The 26,911-nt window shown below is 33.9% G+C and overlaps 1 protein-coding gene across 2 annotated transcripts in view; it reads left to right on the plus strand.

The window, feature by feature from the left end:
- Positions 1-26,911, plus strand: part of LOC149786106 (glutamate receptor ionotropic, NMDA 1-like) — a 108,139-nt gene that overhangs the window by 12,009 nt on the left and 69,219 nt on the right. For both annotated transcript variants that reach the window (XM_089976421.1, XM_089976422.1), the window contains exons 4-6: positions 5,555-5,655; positions 11,460-11,572; positions 23,522-23,702. In XM_089976421.1, coding sequence (XP_089832547.1) covers positions 5,555-5,655; positions 11,460-11,572; positions 23,522-23,702 — 395 coding nt within the window. The remainder of the gene's footprint in view (positions 1-5,554; positions 5,656-11,459; positions 11,573-23,521; positions 23,703-26,911) is intronic.

Here is a 26,911-nt window from a genome sequence, read left to right on the forward strand (position 1 = left end):
AACCAAGATCTGACATTACATAATGTGTGTCATTCTGGGAATGGCATAATCCTAAATGTGTCATTGCATATTGTACAATCAAATCAGATTCTCTGCTGTTCATTTGAAACTAACACCTTAGACTCGGATCTGTCAGCACATTATGCCACACAGTAGATTTGGTTTAACAGTGTTTACAGTTAGATGTGTGTTACAGTGTTCACAGTTAGATGTGTGTTACAGTGTTCACAGCCAAATAGGGCTTCAGGGTGGCCGAGTGATCCAAGGCACTCACTGTTACAGATCACTGACATCTCACCTCTGTCCATGTGGGGAAGATCTAACCAATTAGGTCACTTGGAGGGGGGCCAGGGAGGGAGAGAGAGAGCAACAGAAATTCTAGTAGAGTGAATTGTGTTTACTACACACAATCTCACACATACTCTTAATTTGTTAAACATCTTTTAATAGTTTTATACATGTCACAACTTTTTTTAAGATAAAGAATGAAAGGGTTCACAATTTTTAAAAAATTTCTTGCCACTTTGTTAAATTTTTAATTTGAGTTATTTCATTTTTCAGAGCAAAATCTTTATTCATTGGAGTTATTTCCCTTCCTAAATCAGATATACATTTCAACTTGAATAGTAAACTCTCATAGAAGATTTGTTGCTTAACAATATGTAGTTTATAAAATTATTTGCGTTTCTTTTGCATGTATTTCCTAAAACAATAACACTTAAATAATGCTAACATTTGAGGTAAGCTATACAGGTATTCACCAACTTGTATGATTTTGACTTATTTTTTCTCTTGCAATAATTCAGACCATTGTGTGTATTGTTGTGTCACCATTAGATATGTCATCAGATAATAATAATAATAATAATAATAAAGAGGACTTTGTATAGCACCTAATCTTTAGAAGCTCTAAGCGCTTTACAGCATTAGACAACACCTATGACAAAAAAAACATAATGATATGAGTACAAAAAACAAACACCATGAATTTAGAAAACATAAAAAACATGCTGAAAATATTTAAGGTAGGAAACATTATTAGGTCTTTAAGTTTGTTCTTGAAGTTGAAATAGGTGAGTTTTGAACGGGATCACTGTGTCTTTGTGTCAAAGTTCAGTGGGCAATTCGTTCCACATTACTGGGCCCTGGTATGCAAAAGAACTTTGTCTATATGACTTCCTTTTTATAGTGGAAATAATGAGTATACAATTGTCAGAAGAGGAGTGTAGGTATCTTGCTGGTGTGTACACATGGGTGAGGTCGGATAGGTATGTTGGGCTGGAGTCCGTTAATGAAACGTAGCACAGAGAACAAATTTTGTGTTTGATTATGGATTGAATGGATAGCCAGTGTAGGGTACAGAGTAGCAGGGAGGTGTGCTAAGATCATGGTACTCTAAGGATGATCCAAGCAGCTGTGTTTTGAACTTTCTGAAGTGTCTCGAGTAGATATTGAGATGAATCAGACATAATTGAGTTACAATAGTCCAGTCTTGAAAGTACTAATGAAAACACAAGTGTTTTTGTGGCATCAGCTGAAAGATATTTACGAATGGAGCTGATATATCTCAGCTCAAGATATGCAGCCTTGCTAACGCTCATTCATTTGTCAAATATTTAGTATAATAAACTAATGAAAAATGAAGGCAGGTGATAACTGTGATAACTGATTGTTTGCGATGTTACAACTTTAACAATTCTCACTGCCTTTACCTTGTCATTCTTTTACTTTTTGTGCAGCTAGAAGGAATCAAAAATGAGATTACTTTCTTTTCTGTATTAATTTATTTAATTGGCTTAATACCATTTAAAATTAATCAATTTTCCAAGACACTGGAGGATGAAACAAATGGCCATATTCCATTCACGTTTTTTAATTTCATCTTTAAGCAAAACAGAATACTGCATTCACATTGTTCTTAAATAAACTTAAACCATTTTCTCCACCCCAGTTTGAGATAGAAATCCTCATATTCTGGACCTTCTTCCATAACCCTCATCAATTTCATCACAATTTCTTGATTTAGAAAGATCATTATCTTGATGTGATTATGTTGAGCTTTGTAATTTCAGTGTTCTTGGGTTGCCATTGCATTGTTCCTTCCAGATTTGTGTGACCATGACATGAAACTAATAATGTTCCATTGTTTTCTCATTGTTTGGCACATGAAAGTATCTTATTCCATGATTCATTCTACGAATATCTCATTCTTATTGGCATTCTGTTTTCTTCATCAAAACGAGACGCATCTACTAATTTCTTGTGTTTGGCACCAAAGAAGATGTCATATTGCTATTTAAATAACACACACATGATAATCACTTGAAAATGAAGGCATATATGTACATGACACCAAAAATACCCAGCTGATTTATGATGGTTTAAGATAATTAACATGGAAGTTCATATTCCTGTAACATATTAAATAAATCACAAAATCTTGGCACTACTTTCTAGATACAGTATATGATAAAATGCAAGTGTTCCAAACATCTATAAGGATTTTTAATATGATGGATTAAAACTGTGCTTAAAATGCTTATTAAACAGAGGTATCAAAGCATAACTGTGTCAATTAATCTTTTAATGAAAATTGACATTATGCAGCAACATTTGTTAAACAGCTATCTTAATCTTCTTGTTTGTTAAAATATAACCTATACAACTTCACCTAATCTCGTCACAATCACTCCTTTTGATAGCTTGCACACAACACACTACATGAAAGATAATCACATTATAAATAGATCAAATAAAATAGAATTTTGCTGAAAAAAAGAAATACATAAGTTGCATACTGCGGATCCAGCTGTTGAATTTTCTTTCAGATTTTGTCATCCTGGAGAACTCTGATACTGATGACAGTCCAGGGCTTCAGATAGGTCTAATGTATTGGCCACAGAATAGCTACCAGATAGGTCTAATGTATTGGCCACAGAATAGCTACCAGATAGGTCTAATGTATTGGCCACAGAATAGCTACCAGATAGGTCTAATGTGTTGGCCACAGAATAGCTACCAGATAGGTCTAATGTATTGGCCACAAAGTAGCTACCAGATAGGTCTAATGTATTGGCCACAAAGTAGCTACCAGATAGGTCTAATCTATTGGCCACAAAGTAGCTACCAGATAGATCTAATGTGTTGGCCACAGAATAGCTACCAGATAGGTCTAATGTATTGGCCACAGTATAGCTACCAGATAGGTCTAATGTATTGGCCACAGAATAGCTACCACATAGGTCTAATGTATTGGCCACAAAATAGCTACCAGATAGGTCTAATGTATTGGCCACAGAATAGCTACCAGATTAAAAATAAAGTCACCATTTGCAAATATTTGGTCATCAAATTATAGCTTGAAATATCTGCATTGTGAAGTGACCTCCCTTGTAGTTGTTTATAGTACATGTATAGATGCCAACCCTGAGAGAGCTATAAGTGTAATGTTTATTGTACATGTCTAGATGCCAACCCTGAGAGAAGACAAGCATCATGTTTCCTTTGATAAGTGGTAAAAAAGTATAATCTGATTATAAAATGTGTAATCTAAATATTATATATACACTGTGTGAAAAGTCTACATTTATTTTTGCTACTAAACTGTATGTGCAGCAGGTCAGAATACTGGCAAAATCCATGTGGATTAGAACCAGAATGCAGACACACAATATACTGATAAATTATCTATATTCAACACTCACTTTAACTAGTCTAGATGTCTAACTTTAGCTGATTGATCATAAAGTCCACAAATTCAGCAATGAGAATGGCAAGGTTCTTGATCTCATATTCCTTTCAATGAGAATGGCAAGGTCTTCAATCTCATTCTTTTCAATGAGAATGGCAAGGTCCTCAATCTCAATGAAGTCCACAAATTCAGCAATGAGAATGTCAGTGTCCTCAATGTCATTCTTTTCAATGATAATGGCAAGGTCCTCAGTCTCAGTGAAGTCCACAAATTCAGCAATGAGAATGGCAAGGTCCTCAGTCTCATTCTTTTCAATGAGAATGGCAAGGTCCTTAATCTCAATGAAGTCCACAAATTCAGCAATGAGAATGTCAGTGTCCTCAATGTCATTCTTTTCAATGATAATGGCAAGGTCCTCAATCTCAGTGAAGTCCACAAATTCAGCAATGAGAATGGCAAGGTCCACAGTCTCATTCTTTTCAATGAGAATGGCAAGGTCCTCAATCTCAATGAAGTCCACAAATTCAGCAATGAGAATGTCAGTGTCCTCAATGTCATTCTTTTCAATGATAATGGCAAGGTCCTCAATCTCAGTGAAGTCCACAAATTCAGCATTGAGAATGGCAAGGTCCTCAGTCTCATTCTTTTCAATGAGAATGGCAAGGTCCTTGATCTCATATTTACAGATGTATAAGGCAGTATTGATTTGTCCTTTTTCTTATCGAACATGTTAAAAAAGATCCATCTGCTCTAAGAATTTGCTTCCACAAGTCAAACTGTAAAAGCTTGTTTCACTTAAGATCTGGCGCCATGCTCTTTAAAAGTACAAACTGGCCTGCTAACTTTGATCATCAATGTAATGAATCTGTCTTAAATTAGGCCAAAAAATGTGTTTCCTATTGTTTTAAAATTAAGGTAGTTAGGTAGGTAGTTTTTTTTAAGGGGTGTTTTTTTAAAACTTTGTATATGTTATAATAATTAGTATATAAAATGTACTAAGCACTTCAAGTTCTGAACTAAACCAGCTCAGTTAGATGCACAAAATAAATTTGAAGAATTTTTTTCTTTACCCCTTGTAGAAAAAGTGCTAGGGTTGGCAACAAAAAAACAGAGGGTTGGCTGACTGGAAACACACATTTTTTTATTAGCTTTAAAGAAACCCATTTATTTTCTTGGAAATGGGTCATATGCAGGTTTTATGAATAGAAAATTAAGAAAGTACATGTATGTCTAGGAGAGACAAAATAACTCTTACGCTATACTTACATAGCAGTCTTTCTCTTTAGAATATTCTCAAATTTAGAGTAGAATTAAAGAGATGATAATAAAAATGACAAACACAACTTTTTACTGCTTGATTTCTATTTTATTTTATAATTAACCAGAAAAACATAATCCATATACAGGTGAGTGTACTACATAATTAAATGGAAAAAGCGTAATGACTATGCCAAAAGCCTAATGGTTGCCATGTATGTGTAGGACTGATAGGTAAATTGTAAGCAACAATACGATCCTCTGTGACTTATATTGTTGATCTTAAGTCTTGTTCTTTTGTTTTCTTTCTTTTTTTGTCACCAGCCTGCGACTGTTCTGCAAAATGTACTCATCAAATAGAACTTTAGGTCATAAATTTCAAGCAGTTTACTTGCAACTTGTAGCCCTGTGGACTTTATTTCTATTTTTGATAACTTATAAAACATACTGTTCATGTGTTTACATGTGCTTTTATTTCTAATAACTCATGAAACATACTGGTGATTACTCTTATATTTGTGATGGTATTTACTCAGATTTGTGATAATTCATAAAACATATTGAAAATATTATTTGCTCTTATTTGTGATTTGGATATCTTTTCAGATCGAGAAAGTTTTGAAATATTCCACTGGTATCGAGAACTTTACAAGCATCTTACAAGAACTTACAGATGTTCAGTCTAGAATTGTTCTGCTGTCTGCATCGTAAGTTATTCACTCTCTCATTTTCAGATAGATTTTTAATGCATACATGGCTCATCCAGTGGTGTTCCAGATTTGAGACCAAACATCCATATTTGAGATCAAACATTTTGTCTCTTGACAGTATGACAGAATCTTTAGGATCTACACATATAGTCCTATTTTCATAGCAGTGTATTGTTTTGTGATGTACAGTGTGACCCCTCTATAACACGGTAGTTGGGGTCCATAGAACCCAACCGTGTTATAGACCAAACCGTGTTATAACCAACCAAGTCAGTTAGCTGATAAAAATTATACATTTATCTAAAATATGGTGTCTGGATGGGTGGGGTAATAAAAGCGGGTGCAAAAATACCTGCTTTTGATTAAATGAGGACAAACTAGTTTGAAAAACACTTTGATATTGACAACTTACATTTGTTTATTACAATCCATAATTCGTTAAGTACTGTACTTGTATATAATAAATCCATAAATTCTAGTATAGATCACATGCATACTTGCATCCAATTAAAACACACCAATAATACATATTTAAAAAAAATGGTTGTCCTGGTTTTGATCTATGTATGATTGTAAATTAATTCACTACAAGTGTTGGAGGTAGCACAAGGCATTAGTTGTTTACATGTTACATGTACATGAACTTAAATTGACTTAGGTTTTGGTCAGCTGGAGACAGTATCATCTTGCTGAGGCTACCCAGGGGATGAGGCTTTTGATAGGGAAATGAAAACTTGAACAAATTAAAAATTTTAACAAACATCTTTGCAAGATACCCCATCTTCAGTTAACTTGATGGCCATGTATCTTTGGTTCAGAGGATTGGAATTTTAATTTGTGTTTGTGCTGCCATTGGTAGCAACTGTAAGAATGTTTGTTTTCCTGCAAAAGAGAAACTCTCTTGGCACAATAAACATGTTCCAGTCACTTTGGAAAAATCAACAGTCTATCATTCCATTGCTTTTATTTAAGTTTGGTGCTAACTTCCTTTGATGAATGGTTCTTTGTTTTTAATGAAGATTGTAGCTGACTTTCTTGATGAGGGGTGCATCTGTTATTGAAGATATCACTTAAGTACATCTTTGGAGGACCAAAAAGATGTCTGTTTCTTATTGTGGCGGCAACATCAAATAATTGTAGAACATTGATTGAGATTGATTTATTTTTATTTGCTTAGTATTTATACAGAATGATTGGTTCTTCAAAGGTGATCAGTTTTCTTTGAAGTTTCAGCAAAACTTGTTTCTGGGTACAGTTTGAAAACAAAAGGAATTAGCCATCATTTTGTCAGTTGTAGCAGTTACTTTTCCTATCTTCAAAAGTTGGTTGATTTTAGCTAGTCCCTTTCTGGTGGCAGAGTGATGCTGCCTTCCATGCATCCAGCAGAAATCTTTTTGAAAAAGGCTAACAGTTGATGGATACATAGGTGTTATGTTCTAGTCTGACAGGGATTACTACAGAAAATGAGTGTTCTGAAAGATTTAATTCTACGAGTGAAAAGAAGAGGAATTTTACTCACCATCCCCAAATGTTATCTGTATTGTGTCATTTTCACTGTATTGTTTTGTGATGCATCTCAGTGGTTAATGTTATTTGTATTGTGTCATATTTTCATGGCAGTGTATTATTTTGTGATGTAACTCAGTGGCAAATGTTATTTGTATAGTATCATTTTCATGGCATTGTATTGTTTTGTCATGTAGCTCAGTGGCAAATGTTATGTGTTTACTTTAAGTTAAGAATAAATGTTGCTTTATTATTTCATTCCAAAGTTGTTAGTTAGTTAAACATTGTGACAATACATCAAGACTCTGTAGTTTGATATCTCTCAATCAAAGGCAGTGGAACTTGGTTGATATTAGTGGTCTTAGCCATATGTTTGCCTACATTTGCATTGAGAAAATTGCCCTGGCTCCATCTGAGATATCATTACATACCTGCCATGTTCCCAAACAGTGTTGTGGAGTTTCTGAGACTCAAAAGTGTGTTTTGAGGTCCCAAGGGGATCAGTGTGTGTCACTCCCCAAACCAATGTCGCTAAATTGAGAATAAGGTAACTTTTTATATAGAAAATGATTGGAAATTAAATCGGAATAAAAGAAATTGACTTTTCTGTTTTCTTCAGAGCATTTAATATACTTACAGACTTACACTTACAGACTTAACATTATCAAAAACCAGTTCTATACTTATGTACAAACATTCAAATAATCACAATACACTGACATAATTTTTTTAAAAACACATCAAATTTCTGTTCTTAAAATACAATGGATGGTAAAATATATGCTTAATTTGATGTAGTCTTTGTTGCTTTCAATAGTTCAGTAAGGGTTTTGAAGGTAATGCAGGTGCCATTAGATGGTAGTGTTGTTCAAACTTCCCTGCTGGATCCTTTGAGCAAATCCTGGTCAGAACAGATTTGTTCAAGAAGACCATCATGTTAGCATTGTCAGAACTGTTTCTGATGCAGTTTGACCATGAGATACGCATGTTTGGCTGAATAGAATTTTGTTTATCACATTTATGACTAGCCATTTCATTGAGGAATGGGGGAGAACATAATATTTAACATTGAATGGTATTTTTTACAGGTAATACAGCCTTAATAAATACCTCTGCCTGCTTCAGGTGTTAATGCTTTATCAGCACAATTCAGCTGTGAAACTATGAGCGTGTGCTTATTATTGTCTTTCGCTGCTAAAATCATCCAGAAAAACATAATTGTATGATAACAAGATTAAGATAACAAATAATCTGAATGTTCTCTCTAACCTGAATCTTCAGTTCAGTGTGCCAGATATGCTACATGCAGGTGGTGCTTCTATTTCAATGGATGCGGTACACTTATGTCAGTATGTTGTTTGCAGTAGGTGCAATGAATTAAATGTTTCCTCTTGCTGCCATGTTTGATAAAGCAAAACTCTGTCAACCTGCAGTTTTGAAATTTATATTTGCTGGGGTTTGCTGATGGTCTGTTGCTTCCAGAGTCATACTCTTGAGAAATGACTCACACTTGAACACAATTCCGACATCTGAAATAATCATGTTTTGCATTTTATATATGAAGTAAAAATCCTATTTCAAAGAAAAGTTGGCTTCAACATTCGCATTCATTGCATTGATGTGTAATAAAATTAGTGTTCTTCACCACATCTCTTTGATGTCTCAAGATAACTTCAAGCAAATTGGTTTGTTTTACTTTGTGTATTTCAACTGTGCAAATTAGCTAAATTTACTCTCCCACAGCAGAATTTAACAGAACACATCACTCTAGCTATTGTCTGCCAGTTGGGCAATCTCTACAATGCTGTCGGGCAATTCTGTGTACTTAAGGTCTCCGTCTTCAATACTGAAGCAAAACACATACCGAAATCGACCGATTGACAAAAATAAAATACAGCAATGTTTACCATTTGAAAAGAAGCAATTGTCACCAGAAGATTTTGTTCAAAATAATATTAATTTTAGACATGGATACCACCCGCGTGTTTTCCTGACTCGCGATATGTTGACCTATTCTGCGCACAGCATTGAAAAGATGTAACATTTATTAATCGGGCAATAGAAATGAAATGCCTTACTTTGGACTGTTTCTGTCAGCATTTCAGTCAAGTAATTAGGTCAGGTTTATAGCTAGTTTTACAAAATTCATCATAATAATGCCAATAAATGGCAAGATATATTAAGCAAACAAAACTGATCTTGTAAAAAAGTAGTAAAATTCAACATTTTATAAAAAAAATAATCTTACGTGGAAGAGAAACAACAATGAATAAGATGTAATGTGTTTACAACGTCTTGCTGATGGGGAAAAATTACTAAAGATTTTAGAAACAGATAATACGCTGGTGAATTTTTTGTGAATTTATATTGTAGCGGCAAGTTGACATGTTGGGTAGCAGACAATTTTGTATGCGTGGGACAACTTCTTGCAAAAATGCAAACTTGGATTAAAATGCAGTATTGTTTTAAGGTATACATTTCTGTTGTTTATATAATGTATTTATTTGTATGATTCTGAAAGATACATAGTAAATCAGATTTTATGGGCTACCAGTTCAAGAAGGTGATGGAGTGTGTTTTCATGTTGACAGTTAGAAATCACATTTTCATATGCATTTCGAGTCGAAATGCAGGATATTTTTGTACACTTTATGAATATAACTTTTCTTAATTAAATTGCAATCATTCTTTCTTGATACAAAATGGATTTTTGACCCAAAATAACATGTGATCCAGTGTTTACAGAAATGATGTATCGTTGCGCAGAATTACCTGACACGCAGAATTGGCCAGCATGGTGGTAAATGGTGGTTGTAAATTTGTGACCGCAATTGCCGCTATATCAGCTGTATGTCCATAGGATGAGTTTAGCTGAGCTTATAGCAGGACTGTTTACTGTTCATACATACTAGCCTACATATATCACGGCAGTAAAAAAATAGAGGGTTTTTTGTTGTTGAATAAACTTTGGGGTTAATATTCCTAAAAATTGTGTTTTTCAAAACATTACTCTGTTGGGGGGTTTTTGTAGTCCAAAATCGTGTTATGTGTGTGACACAGCATGTTATGGCAGGTATGTCATTATGATACTCCGGTGACCAAAAATATTTATTTACACTGACTGAAAATAACAATCCCTTTCATTTGTACTGTGGGTTTGCACATGTATATGAAGGACATGATTCAGTTATAAACATTTGTATTCAGTCTTATGGACTGTTACTAGTCAGGTATCATTTAAATTACTGAACCAAGGATTAAAATATTTTTTTTAATACTGAAGAGTATCATAATTAGTTATAAAATGTCCATTTGGCAAAACTATCATTCAGCTTTTTTTATTAAAAAAATTCTCATTTAATCCTCCATGAGGGTCTGTCAGGTGTGCATCTCATTAATTCATGAAGATATTACAAAGTTAAGTATGATGACCTAAAATTTTCTCTGAACATAATGCATGGGATTAAGTCTAGTATTTATCTGAAGGCTATTCCATTTAAAATACATGGTACCCAGGAAAGGAACTTTTTTAAAATATATCCAGGGTACTCAGAGTACCCAAAGAATCCATTGGATAACAATACAAAATTATAAATTGAATATATGGGTGACTATTCTACATTAAAAGTGCCTTCCTGGGTGCCATGTATATTTTACTGGAACAGCCCTGAAATAATCATGATGATGCTGACACTGATCTGATCTAGACCACTTTTCTACATAATACATCAATGGAAAATGTTGATACATGTATATTTGTTGTTTGGACATCTCTTTAACAATCCCTGCCATCCTTTTATTTACCTATTGGTACCTCTTGTTTAACTCTTGCCATGTCATTTGGATTTATCCACAACAGTCTATACCATCTTTTTGCATAGCTCTTAAACCATGCTGTGAATTTAAATTTTATTATTGGCAATCAAAATCAAATTGATTGGTGGGGAACCAATTTTAGTTCACTGTGTCATTGTTACAGACCACAAATTAAAAGACCAAACGTACAAGGATTGACCTATGAAGAAAACAGAACTGTTCCTCCCTTAGTGGTATGTTCTTGGAGTTAAGTAACAACCCTACAAAATTCAGTTTTTTTAAAGCCATGAAAATTTATACCTGAAAAAATAAAATCACAATATTTAATATTTTAAAATGCAAATTCACATTGTTAATATCACATTTGGATGTTTTAGGATATTTTTGTGATATGAATAGTTAGGTTAGAAATGTCAAGGATATCCCCAAAACCGTCTATCTTACAGGGTAGTTATAGTATTTTTTTCTTTTCCTGATAGGAAGCGGGATGCAGAGCAGATATTTTTGAATGCAGCCCACCTGAATCTGACCAACAGTGATTACGTGTGGCTGGTCAGTGAACGGGCACTGGAGGCCAGTACAATACCAATAGGTCAGTCATTTAGATCTTCCCAAAACAATTTTTTTAAAATAGAAACTTCTTTAAACTCAATGGGAGGTTAGTTTCAATTTAAAAAGCACCTGGCCATTTGAGTTGATCCATTTGATCAACATCAGTTGGTGATTCAGAGCCTACTTAGTGGTTTTAGATTAAACCATTCATGATTTCACCTTGAGTCATTGACATGTTATGCCATTTTAAATTGATGTAATAATATCCAGCCCTACCCAAAATTTACATCAGTTGCTTTCTCCTGATAGGTACAGAGAATTGAGGGATAGACTTGACCTTAACTTTTATAAGCTTAACTTGACCGTGTCCCACAATATCTCCTAAAAATGTAACACAAGCACAACAAAACTCACTTTTCCCTAAATTAATCATCAAATTTGCATCCCTGAGTCTATCGAAGAATTTCCAAATGGTTTCCAAGTGATCTTTCTAGGTACAGTAGTCCCCCTCTTAAAAGGCCACCCATAATGCATCACGGAAGTGGCCTTATAATGAGGGTGGCCTTTCTAGAGGGGGATGACAAATGAGAATATTTAATACATATGTAGAAAGTCACAAGTACATTTAATTCTAAAACATTTAATATTTTCATTAAAAAATCACATGCATGTTGTGAAATAAATGTAAAACAAACTGTGTCATCATTTTCAAAAGAATGCTATGAGTAACCGTTGATATAGTTTTAAAGCTGTCTTTATAATTATGTTACAGATCACATCATATGTCACTTTCTTGGTAACAGTCTAAAAAACAAACCAGTCTCGTCACAATTAAAAATATCCTTGCTGTCATATCCCCTGCATATATTGTTTAGTCTTTTGTTCCAATCTTCGACAACTTCATTATTAACATCAGCTGATTCTCCACTAAGGACAGAACACTTAATATTGTTTCGCACTTGAAATCTGTGCAACCATCTGTTACTTGCGGTAAAATCGTCATATCCCAATTCAACTGACAAAATTGTTGCTTTTTCTTGTCATTCAAATCAGGATACAAACGTCTCCTGGCTCAAACAATCTTCCTTTCTCCATCCATTTCACCTTCCCACTTCTGCAGAATTGTTTCCTTATCATTCACGATATTGTTTATCTGAGTCTTCCCGACATTAGTTTTCTGCAAGGATCCTCGACACACCCCCCATCAGTTGAATTACTTTCACTTTCTCTTCTAAACTGAGAATTTTTCTTTTCCTTGATGACATGTTGATCTTTTTGCAGTAAGTTATTCATGTTGCCAACTACAATACTGATAAAACAATTTTGTATGCATCTAAACAAATTGCTGTGTGTTTTTAAAGAAAGTGATCTTGTCACGTGATTCGTTAGTCGCAGTCTGGTACCCTATTGTTTTTATACATTTCTTTACACTAAGTGAGAGAAGCCAAAACGGCTTCGATATGTACCATTAACATCGCAGATTTGACCTCGCGGCCATTAGGATTCGTAATTTTGACAATTATTGTCAGTAGTAATAGCCACTAATTATCAAAGTGAACAAGCTCAACATCTTACTAAGGGAAACCATAAAGGCTATCAAACCATTTTCCTGCTGACTTGGGTATTGTACATCGATACTGCCACTTCTCAGTTGTTACTACTGTTCAATAATTGTAATCTTAACAATTATAAGAGTGACTAAACCGGACATCTTATGATAACACAGCAGTAAGGCTAAATGGATTACATGTACTTACTCTTTTGTATGGATTAAAATTTGAGTCTTTCTCGGTTTTTATGGAATAAATTTGGCTTCTCGTGAGGTGTAAATGATATAATATTAACCTTAGTGGTACATGTACTTTACTCAACACTTCTTTCAGTAACGAAAACCTGACATCGGGAAACAGAAATCGGATTACTTAACACACATTATGAATAAAATACTGGTTCTGGATACATATTCAAATAAAATGCGGCCACTTGTGAGGGGTACATTTTATATTATTGCACTAATATGCTGGCCGCTGGTTGCGTTAGCTGGGTGGCCTTTCACGAGGGGTACTTTTGAGTACCAACGGATTCTGGCCGTAAGGAGCAGGTGGCCGCTGGTCAGGGGGGCCGTTCAAGAGGGGGACTACTGTATTGGTGTAAATGATGATGCAATCGATGTAAACATTACAATTGTCTAGACCAGATTTGAAAGTTTCTGGTCCAGATTTTACAGTATATATGAATTTCCAGAGATCGGTTGCACCAGTGTCAAAACAGTCTGATTGCATTCCATTGCTTAAGTTCTCACAGTGTGGGACAGGTACAACTAAATTGACTGCATAATTAACAGGGCTATCTCTATCAACATACTCCTTAACATATTTATATGGTAACGTTGTTTTTGTTTTCACCTCCCAAGAGTGTTAGTGATCTCATTTAAGTTACTTTCTTTTCATCTGTATAAAGACCATAATATTTAGCCTGAAGAGGATTTTGAGGTATGGGAAAATATCACCAGGCTGATAACTCCTTTCCTTTGTATTTTTGTAGTACCTTTTTACAGTAGAGCGAAGATTAGTTCTTGCAACTTCACAGTCCTTTGACAGCTTGAATTTGAAATCAGACACAAAGTCAGAAAAATTAAAGTCCGAATCTTAATTTGAAAGAAGTTTCTCTTTTATTATGTTTACAGTTCCACATTCAGTATGTCCAAAAACTAGTTCAGAAGGAGTAAATCCTACTGATTCTTGAACTGATTCAGCAAACAAGAATAAATGCACATCTTTGTCCCAATCCTCTCTGCTGTCAAAGCAATATGAATGAGTCATATTTTCATAGTTTGATGAAATCTTTCTAAAGCCCTTTGATTTTCAGGGTGATAGGCAGAAGATTTAAATTGCTGGAAACCTAATTCATCCATAACTTGCTGGAATATTTCTGAAAAATAAAATTTGACCCCTGATTAGATTGGATAGATTTATGAAAGCCAAATTGTGTTGAAAAAAAGCTTTATCAAAGATTTACTGTGGTTTTAGTTTTAATATTCTTCAGTGGAATTGCCTCTGGAAATCTTGTGGATACACACATTATGGTCAACAAGTATTGGTTGCATGACTTGATCTTAGGTAAGGGACCGACACAGTCTGCCATTATTTGGCTATTCCATAATAAAATCAGACTGTGGTTTGTTTCACCAAAATATATTGCTTTCAATACATGACCATGACCTTGACCTCTTAGAAATAAGAGCATTTTGGAACAGCTCAGTCTTGATTCTGTTGCTTATTTTTCAATTTGTAGCAATTAGGAGAGACATGCCCTTTCTTCCTGCAATATGTGCACATAGGAAGCGATAAGAATTTCTGATCAGTCTTATCAGAAACTTGTTTCCTAAAAGTTGTTCCAGATTGCGGTTTTTTATTGTGAGACTGGGATGGTTTTTTACCACAAAACTGCTGAATAGAAGACTTGTTGATAAAAGAAACTTTGTGATTCAAGGAATAATCGTCAGCTGTATGAGCAGCATTTTCTAAAGTTTCAACCTTTTGCTCATCAAGGTAGGTCTTGATGTCAGTACGGACACAATTCTTGAATTCGTCAGCTAATGTGAGTTGTCTTCAGTTATTATAGTCTTTACGAACCTTTGTAATTGAGCACTACCTGTAATTAATTAATATAAATATATAAGTAATAGTTCTTTTTCTTTTGCAAATTTGACATAGGTCTGTCCATTGTTTTTTTTTACAGTTCCTTGACCTTTGTTGATCTGCCTCAGGTATCAATTCATAACCCTTCAAGATACATTACTTTACCAGATCATTAATGAGCACTTTGTTGTACTGACAGTGAAGTCATGAGCTTTGCCAGTATGTATACTTTGTAATAATAGAGCCAAATGCTCTCTTGGCCATTCCAAATTTTGGCAATTTGTTTTCTTCAAAATGAGGAAAATACTTATCTACTTCTTTTTCATGAAATGGAGGTACTCACATAATATTTTTGGTAACATCAGAAACTAAACTTGTATGTAAAGAGGGGTGAGATGGTGCTTTCCACTTGCCAGTTGTAGTTCTTTTTGTATAAATTGCATTTCCATCTCTTCTTTTTTCATTTGCATTTGCCTTTCTTCTCTTTCTCTCTCCTTCCTCTTTCTGCAGCTGCATTTGTGTCTCTCATTCCCCTTTCTGAAGTTGCATTTTTTTGTTTCTATCTTTCCTCCTTCTGAATCTGAATCTTTCTTAACTTTGTTTCCATCTGTATTAAATTTCAATTCTATTACTTTCATTTCCGATCCCAATACAGGCTTACTAATCAAACCTAAAACACTTTTATCCCAAAAATTCTTTTCTACCAAATATTAGACCAAAATATTTTATATTTCTTGCTTTGTGAAAGAAACCTTCACCTCAGAAAGATAATATTGTCTGGCAAGATAAAGTAATTTATCCTTTTTGGAGGGCTCTAACCCTTCCTGTGTAGGATTTTAAATAGAGTTATCCACTTTAGATGATATCATGAAAATTTGTTGGTTTCACTATAGATTTATCAAATATGTGGAATTAAAATACCTGGGACTTAGAAAGTTCTGAAACAATGGAATTTAAATTTAAAAAACAAAGTTTTCTGAAATATTTTAGAGACATTCATATGTGAGATGGGCCCCGTTTTCTGTTGCAATTCCTATGATCCTAAACTAAAAGAAAAAAAATCAACAAGTTTGTTAAAATTCAATAAATAATTTATTTCCCTAGAATACAAAGTCAAAATTTAAAAACAACTTTATAGTTGAATTAAATCCAAAATACTAAAAGTTCTATCATAAATCCAAATGTATAAAGTTCCAATGGAATTCCTTTGGTATTCCAAATAAATTCTGATATTGAATGTGTTGATGTGCCTGTAGTCTTGAAGATGCTAACAGTCATTTGATGTTTCACAATAATATCATCCAAAAATGTTCTTGAATGAATTCACTATAATGCCAAATTAATGTTTTAGTCAAAGAATATTAGTGAGTTTCCAGTGAATAATTTCAACAAATAAATTCAACCTAATTAAAATCTGAAAACAACGATAAGACTGAATCTGCTTCAGATGTTAAGGCAAGATTGAATAATCCCAATGTACACAAGATTATATATCCCTCTGCTTGATCTAGATTGCAATTACCATTTTCTGAAAATACTCTGTCACTTAATACTAAATTCCCATTCTGGAAGTTTCAAAGGTCATATTCAAGACTATCTTTAACTTAGATTGAAGTAAAAAATAACGATCTGAATATTTAATATACAATGATGGAGAACTATTAGCATTGTATTATGTTGTTTACAAACTAAATGTCTCTGGTCAGGTACACCATTAATTTGATTTGCACAAGGTCAAGTACAAACTACAGATATACATATAATATATAATTATTGAGAAAAGCCAACAAAGAATATAAATAATTATACTTAACATCTTAAATTCATGTAGATGCTTTTTGGCCAGAAGAGCATCAATCCGATCAAGGGACTCTTTGTTTCATAATACAGTTCTTACTTGTTACAATGTGACAGTTGGGTTTAAATTTGATTATGGGGACCATAATGGTACCACATTTTGTTTTAATGAAGAGTGTTATGCAGGAGGAATGGTTGTATATTTAAATTGTATTATTTGTTACTTCTTTTTTTCTATGACTGTATGATATGTATGATTGTATTTTGGACTTGACTTTGTCCAAAATCATGTTCATTGTCTACTTTACCAGTAACTTTTATGTTGGTAAACAAATAAGACATAGTTAATATTTCCCTATGAGTGTGGATTAAATATTAAGATCTTTATCTTGGTTTGAGTCAATTACATTGTGTTTATGATGATCTTTATTATAATTTTAGTAACAGATTTTATCTTCTAAACAACCCAGAGTGTTCCAGAATGAAAAATTCCACAAAATATAGTATTTTTAGCAAATGGAAATTGTTACCTTGGTCAGGTAGAGGGGTGCATAATCTTGTTAACCCTTTACCTCATAGAGCATAGTTACAAAGTGCAGCGTGCTATAAATAGAACATCTGTTACCTATTCGACTCCATATGCATAGGCCTGCCTGTTAACTGTTAAGCAATGTAGTGTATGTTATGTTTAACAGCAATTTTAACCATTTTACATTTTTGGTACACATCTATTATGTGTGGAAAAATTTAAGAGTAAAGTCCGATTGTTATAGCTATGTAATTATTTTTCACGGAGGAATTTTTTATGTGCATGTAAAATCTTGAGTTATTGAATCTTTCATAGTTGTGATTCTAATCATGAAAACTTTGTAAATACTGAATGAAATCCACGACCTTCATTTTGGAGAGTGGAGATTATGACCCAGTTACTTTAAATAGCAGATATCGACCAGAGCATAAACAGTGACCATGTGATCTGACGTAATTGTCATTCGCAGAAATGAATGTAGTATCTAATAGGGGTTTTTCCCCGAAGGTGGCACTATGAAAACTGACTTAAAATGGCTGATGTTTACAGCAGGCGTCAAAAGGCTACTTCCATGTGAATGGAGTAGAGGCGTCCAAGGGCGCATGCATGAGGTAAAGGGTTAACTTGTTACTCATTCCTGCTATAACTTCTGAAGCAGTAATCATTTGTATTGTGTTCAGTATGTCATTTCAGTGAAATTATTTAATTAAATTTATTATGACTATGGTTTCAAATTAAGCAATAGAAAAGAGTGAGAAGAAACAAGCTTTGGAAAATTCAGCAGAATTTATTTCCCTAGAATACAAAATGAAAATGTAAAAATAATCAATGGTATAACGAATTAAATTGCAAATAATTCTAGAATTACTAACACAAGTCCTAATGAATAAAGTTCATTATTAAACTTTAGAGGTATTCCAAAATAAATCCAATGCTGGCAGTGTTTATGTGCCTGTGCCTGTGATGGCTTGTGTCATGGCAATGTGCCAGTAGTTCTTTGTCGGATCACTATAATATAATTGAAGAATATATCTTTATTTGAATTTCATGATAAATCCAAGTCTCTGTGTCCAAGAATATTATTTTTGAGCACTTGGTATCTACCACACAACTTATTCTGCTCGAATGTTATTGGACAAATGACTGATTTTCAGGTAAACATGATTTGTATAAAAAACTAAGACAAAAAAAACATGAGGGTCAGAAGTTCATTGTTCATGAACAGATAGAAAGTCTGTTACAGTAAAGCATGTGACAATCATCACATAGACCAGGTTATTTCAAATTACTTTGATTCAGAAGCATTAATTGTTATTTTTCAGGAAAATATGTATGCTCATATAATATTGTGGAACAAGAACAGTTTTTTATAAAAATTTATGCAGCTATCAGAAACCAGAGTAATAATTCTTATTTCTACAGGGAACTGTAGACTTCAACAGTACAGATTGTAGAATACGTCATCGTCTTCCATCTTGGATTCTTTGTCGGGATTCAAACGTGAAGTGACTAGAACATTTTGTTATTAGGACTTCTACATTTTTTTTCTCTGATTATTTTTGGATCATTTTTGGATTTGATTCTACAAAACCATAAGTTCATATATTTTTTTATTTTTACAGAATTTTTCCAGGGAAATAAATTAGTGTATTTTTCAAAGCTTGTTGTTTCCACTCTTTCTTGTGTTACTGTTTATTCGAGCCTAAACAAGTGACATAAGACTAGCAAATAGTGCAAATTATAAATACATAACAAATTATTAGTATTTTTGTACAGAAATATGAACTTGGAATTATATTCAAATTCAGACAAGGACATCTTGGATTATATTATTGTGATTAATTGGTAGACTGTTTGTACATCATCACACTTCAGGCTACTTCATTCAAGATTACAGGCACCTCAATGCCTTCAGCACTGAATCTTATTTCAAACATCACTGGAATTTGATTAGAACTTTATTCATTAGTACTTGTGACAGAATGTTTTTGAACTGTTTGGGATTTAATTCACAGTACTGTAAGTTCTTTTTTAAATTTTCACTTTGTATTCTAGGGAAATAAATTATTTGTTGAATTTTATAAAAAAAATTTCATTTTCGTTCTTTTCTGTTACTCATTTTAAGACCATAAAGCCATTATAAGGAGACCTGTATTAGATAATTTTCATGCAGTGATTTATAATGGCTTTGCTAACAGTGACTTTGACTTTTCAGATATATTTCTGTTTTATTGTCTGAACCTCAAAACATCAATGGTTATATTCTGTACGGGCATTGTATCTCTTGGCTTTTGCATTCTTCTTAATTTTATAGCAGTTAACAGTGAAAGGTACTTAATGGGCAATTGAAGAAAAGAGATAAATGAAATTCTTGTAACAGAAAAACATGAATGTCTCCCCCAAAAGGTAGAAAAAGTTCAAAAACAATTTAAAAAATTGCTATTACAGTATCATGATAATGTAATCAGGTTGACTATATGACATTTACAAACATGCTTACAAAAGTTGGTTCACCTGCTTACCACAGTTGGATTTTTGGTTATTGTGCTCATCAAGGTTTTTATCATATTAGTCCCAAAAGTTCACAATTGTATAAGAACAATTTTTATAAACTGCCTTATTGGCCTGAAAATCAAATTGGGTCGTCTACTTTTGACCCTGATAATGTGTTAAGTTTCATTGTTCAAAGTTTAATAATTTCCGTACTATTGCACTCAAATAGATTTTAAATGTGAATTAACTACATACATGTATATGGACAGCTGTAATATCTGGTTGCAAAATTGCAGAATTTACTGACATCTAGCAGACATTGAAATGGTACATCATAACCACCCATAATCTGGTATGGCTTCTGGTCAATTTAAAATTCGTAGTGTAATTCAGGATATAACAGTCTCTTCATGTGTTTTTCATTATTGTTTAATTTATACAAAATAATCCTGTACTTGGCACACTTGACAATCAATATTGGTCAATATTTGTTCACAAACTGAGGTAGAATTACCACAAGATTATAAAACAAAATGAAAACTGAGGGGTGAGTTCTCCAATGTATATTCCAGTATCTTGAAATGGTAACAGATAACAACTGTCCTAACAGAATTGATAAAATGTTAAAAAAAAGAAATTATTATAATTCAAAGAATACCTATTTGCATTAAAAAAAATATGTTTTTCACATTCATATTTAAATTAACTTTAGCTACCAAAATGTGAGATTGAAGAAGCAGTTCTTAGCATCATTTCGAATCCTGTATCTGCCAGGTTCACAATGTAGTCATTTCAAACTGACTAGAATTAATTCAAGGTGTAAACTATTTCATACACTTATGGGATGGTTTCAGTTTTATCTTTAAATATTGCACATAATTATGCAATTTGGATTTGAAGGTGAGTGCCATTCATGTATCTTTCACAGAAACACAAATGTGGGTTATTATATAATGACATATTTCTGGGGACCATTAATTAATCAAGAATTTAATTAGAAAAACTGAGGTTAATGAAGATGATTACTTACATGCAACTAAATGAAAAACTTAAGTGGGACTTTTGAAGATTGTAATCAGTACATGATGAAATATGGAAATTTCATCCAACTTAAAAATGGCTATAATTTTTGTTGTGTAAGGTGATCTAACAATGTTTCATTTCTTTTTCCATATTTCTGATGTATAAATTGTGCACTGGGCAGTAATTGTCAAGACCTTTCTTGTTGAAGCTTGACAGAGTCATCACTTTGGTGTCTATGTACATGTCTGTCCATCCATCTGTCTGCACCAGAGGTGAGTGTCACTGTTTAGGTTTTTCACTTCACAACATAAAAATGTTGGCTAAGCAAAAAGAGATATCTTGTTTTAAACAACAGATTTCTTCAAATTACTATCTCCAATCAGAATTTAATAAAAACAACAAAATTATCCTCACTACAATCAACATTGCAACATATTATGTCTGAGATGAAAAAGTACCACCGAAACACAAAAATTACACGGCAGAATTTCTTCTTCAGTCATTATTACTACAAGAATATGGACTACTTGTCAGTATAATTGATTGCTATGGACATACCTAACAAATATGTAAATATTTCATCTGAATGTTTATGAATCATTATATTATATTTAATGTTGTAAAAGTTGATAAACAGTGGAATAAACTAGGAATTGAGGTTTTTCTCACCACTCTAATGGGTTTTCTTTTTAAATCATTAAATAACAGCAGAGAAAAAGAATCATGATCATATAATATGAGCGATAGAGAGCATTTTCAAAGTACATTTGTGAACAGTATTATCTGGGATGATAGCTAAATGTAGACACATCATTGCAGAACCATGTCGTAATTACATGTATTTTGTATCCTCTAAGTGTAAAAACTTTTATACTGTACCAAGTTACTGTCACTTCACACTAACAAATTATTCTGTATTTCCAAAATCCCATAGACTTACACGGTGAGTGTTTTTCTTGAAATTGTAAAGTAACGGTAAATACAGAGGATTTTCAACAACCACTCTTTTCTTTATACATTTATCTTTATGGAGCCCCGTTGGCTCATAGTTATGGACTCCAATCCCAAAGGCTGTTGTTATGGAGACACCATTGGCTCTGGCATAATGCTGGACTTCAATCCCAAAGGTTGAGGTTATGGAGCCATGGTGGCACAGTGGCATAGTGCTGGACTTCAGTCCCAAAGGTTGTGGTTATGGAGCCATGGTGGCACAGTGGCATAGTGCTGGACTCTAATCCCAAAGGTTGTGGTTATGGTGTCCCACTGGCTTAGTGACATAGTGCTGGACTCCAGTCCGAAAGGTTCTGGTTATGGAGCCCCAGTGGAATAGTACTGGACTCAAATCTCAAAGGTTGTGGTTATGTAGCCCCAGTGGCTCAGTAGTATAGTGCTGGACTTCAATCCCAAAGGTTGTAGTTATGTAGCCCCAATGGGTCAGTAGCATAGTGCTGGACTCCAATCCCAAAGGTTGTGGTTATGTAGCCCCAGTGGGTCAGTAGCATAGTGCTGGACTCCAATCCCAAAAGTTGTGGTTATGTAGCCCCAGTGGGTCAGTAGCATAGTGCTGGACTCCAATCCCAAAGGTTGTAGTTATGTAGCCCCAGTGGGTCAGTAGCATAGTGCTGGACTTCAATCCCAAAGGTTGTAGTTATGTAGCCCCAGTGGGTCAGTAGCATAGTGTTGGACTCCAATCCCAAAAGTTGTGGTTATGTAGCCCCAGTGGGTCAGTAGCATAGTGCTGGACTTCAATCCCAAAGGTTGTAGTTATGTAGCCCCAATGGGTCAGTAGCATAGTGCTGGACTTCAATCCCAAAGGTTGTAGTTATGTAGCCCCAATGGGTCAGTAGCATAGTGCTGGACTCCAATCCCAAAGGTTGTGGTTATGTAGCCCCAGTGGGTCAGTAGCATAGTGCTGGACTCCAATCCCAAAAGTTGTGGTTATGTAGCCCCAGTGGGTCAGTAGCATAGTGCTGGACTCCAATCCCAAAGGTTCCGGTTATGGAACCACAGTTGCTCAATGGCATTGTGATGGACTCCAATCCCTGGCTCTTATTCCTATTCAGACATGCTTGGATTAGCTGTTGCAGGGATTATTTTCATTTGGCAGTCCAGAAAACATTCATCTTTTGGGAACTTTTTGAACACCATCAGTTCATAAAAACCATTATTCTTTTGGGACTTGAACTATTTGAACACCATCAATCCATAAAAATCATTTATTATTTTGGGACTTAACATTTTTGTAAGAAACTTTGTATTTTAGTTGACCTTGCAATCATTGACATTTGAGAGTTTGTAGCACATTTCATACTAGCTGACTCCTGATTGTGAGATCATAAAATCTACCAAAAATTCATTAGACTTATTATGGCATTGCAAGTCATGTTAGTTTCCAAAAAGTAATAACCAGCAAAATATCATGGTGCTGTCAGGCCAGAAATACCATCTTGTTAAATTGGAAAAGCAGAAGTAGAAGTTAGTTATTTATTCTTTATTTCTCTTGCAGGTGCCATAGGACTAGAGTTGACCAACCGTTCAAATGAGCAGGCACATCTTGAAGACAGTGTAAACATAATTGGGAATGCCTTTCATAAACTTTTTGAAAATAATACTCTCACAGACATTGGAAAAATGCCACAAGGATGCAGTGATAACTCCCAGTGGGAAAATGGAAAGATCATCTTTGAGTAAGAGATATCAAAAATTGTATTTTGTTTGTGTATTGAAAAAAGTATTCTTATTGTTTGTTAAGAAAAAAGGCATTCATTTGAAGAATTTTGTTTTGTGTATATGCAGTGGTTCCTCTTTTTTTATGGCCACCCCTTCAGCAGAGGAAAGTGGCCATGTAAGACTGGTGGCCTTTCCAAAGGGGGACTATGTTTGTGAGACGTATGTGTATGTATATATAACTTCAAAAAATTTAAAGTCTTCATTTAAAAGGATCATTATTTATGAAATGATTCTTCTTGTCTTAAGAACAGACTTATTTCAAGTTAATATAAATCTTTAGTTTTTATTCTTAAGTGTGAAATGCCAGTGCGTTATTGTTGGCATGTGCATTGCAAAACCATTCAACAACTTCATTTAAATCTTGCAACATACATTGCTTAGCATTTAAAATATTCTCTTTCCATTTACTATATTTTCCCACTGCTTCAGAATATTGTTTATTTGAGTCTTCCCAACATTACATTTTTCGGCAAGAACTCTTAAACTCTCCCCATTGTTGTCAGATAGATCAAAATAACCATATAATGAGGTGTAATAGAAATATGTTATGAACTGGGAACATAGCCGTTAGGGTGTAATAGAAATATGTTATGAACTGGGAACATAGCTGTTGAGGTGTAATAGAAGTATGTGTTATGAACTGGGAACATAGCTGTTAGGATGTAATAGAAATGTGTTATGAACTGGGAACATAGCTGTTGAGGTGTAATAGAAATATGTGTTATGAACTGGGAAGTTCCCATAGCTGTTGGAGTGTAACAGAAATAGGAACTGGGGACATAGCTGTTGGAGTGTAATAGAAATATGTTATGTACTGGGAACTTAGCTGTTAGGGTGTAATAAAAATATGTTATGAAATTGTATGCCACAGATCTTACACATTTGACATGGGAAACCTTTTGAAATTGTGATATACTGAAAATTCTGTTGCATACAATAGACTTCTTTAGAAATTGGAATTAAATCTGGTAAACATTAGCTTCTTAAAAGTCTCGCCAGTTTAGAAACTTTTAAATTGCAACATCCTTTAGCCAGGCATAATTTAGTCATACAGACAAATAAAACATTTTAAAATCAAGGGTTAGTGGTATTATAGGCTTGTCCACATGGCTTACAAATTACAACATCGATCTCCATTTTGCAAACTCGGTTTTACAAGAAGGATTAGTTATGTATGTTTTAATAGTTTTCATTTTGGTGCTGAAATCCTAAAAATATGGGCCTTTAAACCTACTGTCTTACAAGAGATCAACCACATTTCAGCAATGGCCTGCTCAAAACCTGATTTAGGCCTACTGCTATATAATGTGATTTCAGAAAACTGCAAAGTTTCTTCTTCATTTTTAGCTGGATTTTAGTAGTCTGCTTTTCCAGGTTACAGGTGATGTATTGTACAGTCTCATTCTGTCAGCTTGGGTCAGTAACAATTTGAACAAGGCACTTTATTCCATGTGCCTTGCAGTGTGTGATTGGACTAGGCACTTTATTTCATGTGCCTTGCAGTGTGATTGGACAAGGCACTTTCTTTCATGTGCCCTGCAGTGTGATTGGACAAGGCACTTTATTCCATGTGCCTTGCTGTGTGTGATTGGACAAGGCACTTTATTCCATGTGCCTTGCAGTGTGTAATTGGACTAGGCACTTTATTCAATGTGCCTTGCTGTGTGTAATTGGACAAGGCATTTTATTCCATATGCCTTGCAGTGTGTAATTGGACAAGGCACTGTATTCCATGTGCCTTGCAGTGTCTGTTTTAACAAAGCATTTTATTCCATGTGCCTTGCTTTTTTGTAATTGGACAAGGCACCTAATTTCATATGTCTTGCAGTATGTGATTGGATTTGGAGCTTTATTTCATGTGCCTTGCAGTGTGTGATACTTGCCAGAAATTTCTGCAAGCCCTTTGGACCAGTAACCTAAAATTGCTACTGGTCATGTCCATAACCAGCTGGCCCAGCATTTCATCCTACTGCACAAAATATTGTCGATAACTAAGTGATGAATGCAGGTAGATATGAATATCAGCCCTTAGGTTATTTATAAAATTAAACATTGAAAATTAAAAAAAAGGAAACAAAACCCCCATAAAATAGGATAGTTATATTATGTGTCAAGTTATTAATTTTTTTAAAATCAGCATAACATGACCACTGTTTACAGGCCAGGACAATGATCCTTAATGTCCATCTGATCTACATAATCATTATAAGTCACATGATCAACATTAGTCTCTGATCATGAACTACCTAGAGTAAGGAAGTGACTTTTAAGATGCATGTACTCGGATATCACTAGAAAAGTGTTTGAATTATCTCCTGGACCATTGGGTCTCCTTGAAGGTTTTTTTCCAAATGAAGAGAAATTGTTTAGAATTGAACTCAAGTTGTTGTGTAGCCAGAAGAAAGCAGCATTGGTGAAAAAGCAGACATCTCAACCATTAATAAATAAGGTTTTTCTCTATTTTTTTAGTATTTTTAATCACCTTACTATTTAAGGCAGCAGCCTTACTCTATTTTTGCCCAACCTTACTATTTTTCATTGGAAGAGAAAGGCAACTCTCTTGCTTCTTTATCACTCTTCAGTAGCTGCTTCTCTATCAGTGTTTAAACAGCTGCTTCTTTATCACTGCTCAATAGCATACAAGTTTTGATTAATTTAGATAGCAAATTGGACTATATCTTTAATTTTGAAGTTTAAAATCATTTATTTTTGGTGGTTTTTTAAATACAATTTTGCCTGTGCCTAAAAGTTTTAGATTTGGGAAGGGTCCTTAATGTTTTTAAAGATGGATTATTTATTTTTTTGTATTTAAATTCATGCTTTCAACAATAATGAAATACATGAAAAGTTATACCCCACAAAAACAGTGAATTGACAGTATTTATGCAGCTAAAGCCAATTAATCCACACACCTTTCTTCTCATTTGTATTGGTAAAAGGAGAATCTGAATAATTAAATTTCTCAAAGATATCGTTTTTAAATAGCTAGAAATCCAGACCAATGGAATCACATGAAATAGACTTCTTTGTAAGAATTATGCAGAACGTACAAAATCTTACTGTTGGGAATATATTTATAAATTTGTATGATGATGCAGAAATATTGTTATGCACAGTATCCCAGTCAAAACTGGATAAAGCTCATTTCATTTATTCATTGTAAAAC

Source organism: Sinohyriopsis cumingii, chromosome 12 (assembly GCF_028554795.1).
Source record: "Sinohyriopsis cumingii isolate HCF-2022 chromosome 12, ASM2855479v2, whole genome shotgun sequence".
In the NCBI taxonomy this organism is placed as follows: domain Eukaryota; kingdom Metazoa; phylum Mollusca; class Bivalvia; order Unionida; family Unionidae; genus Sinohyriopsis; species Sinohyriopsis cumingii.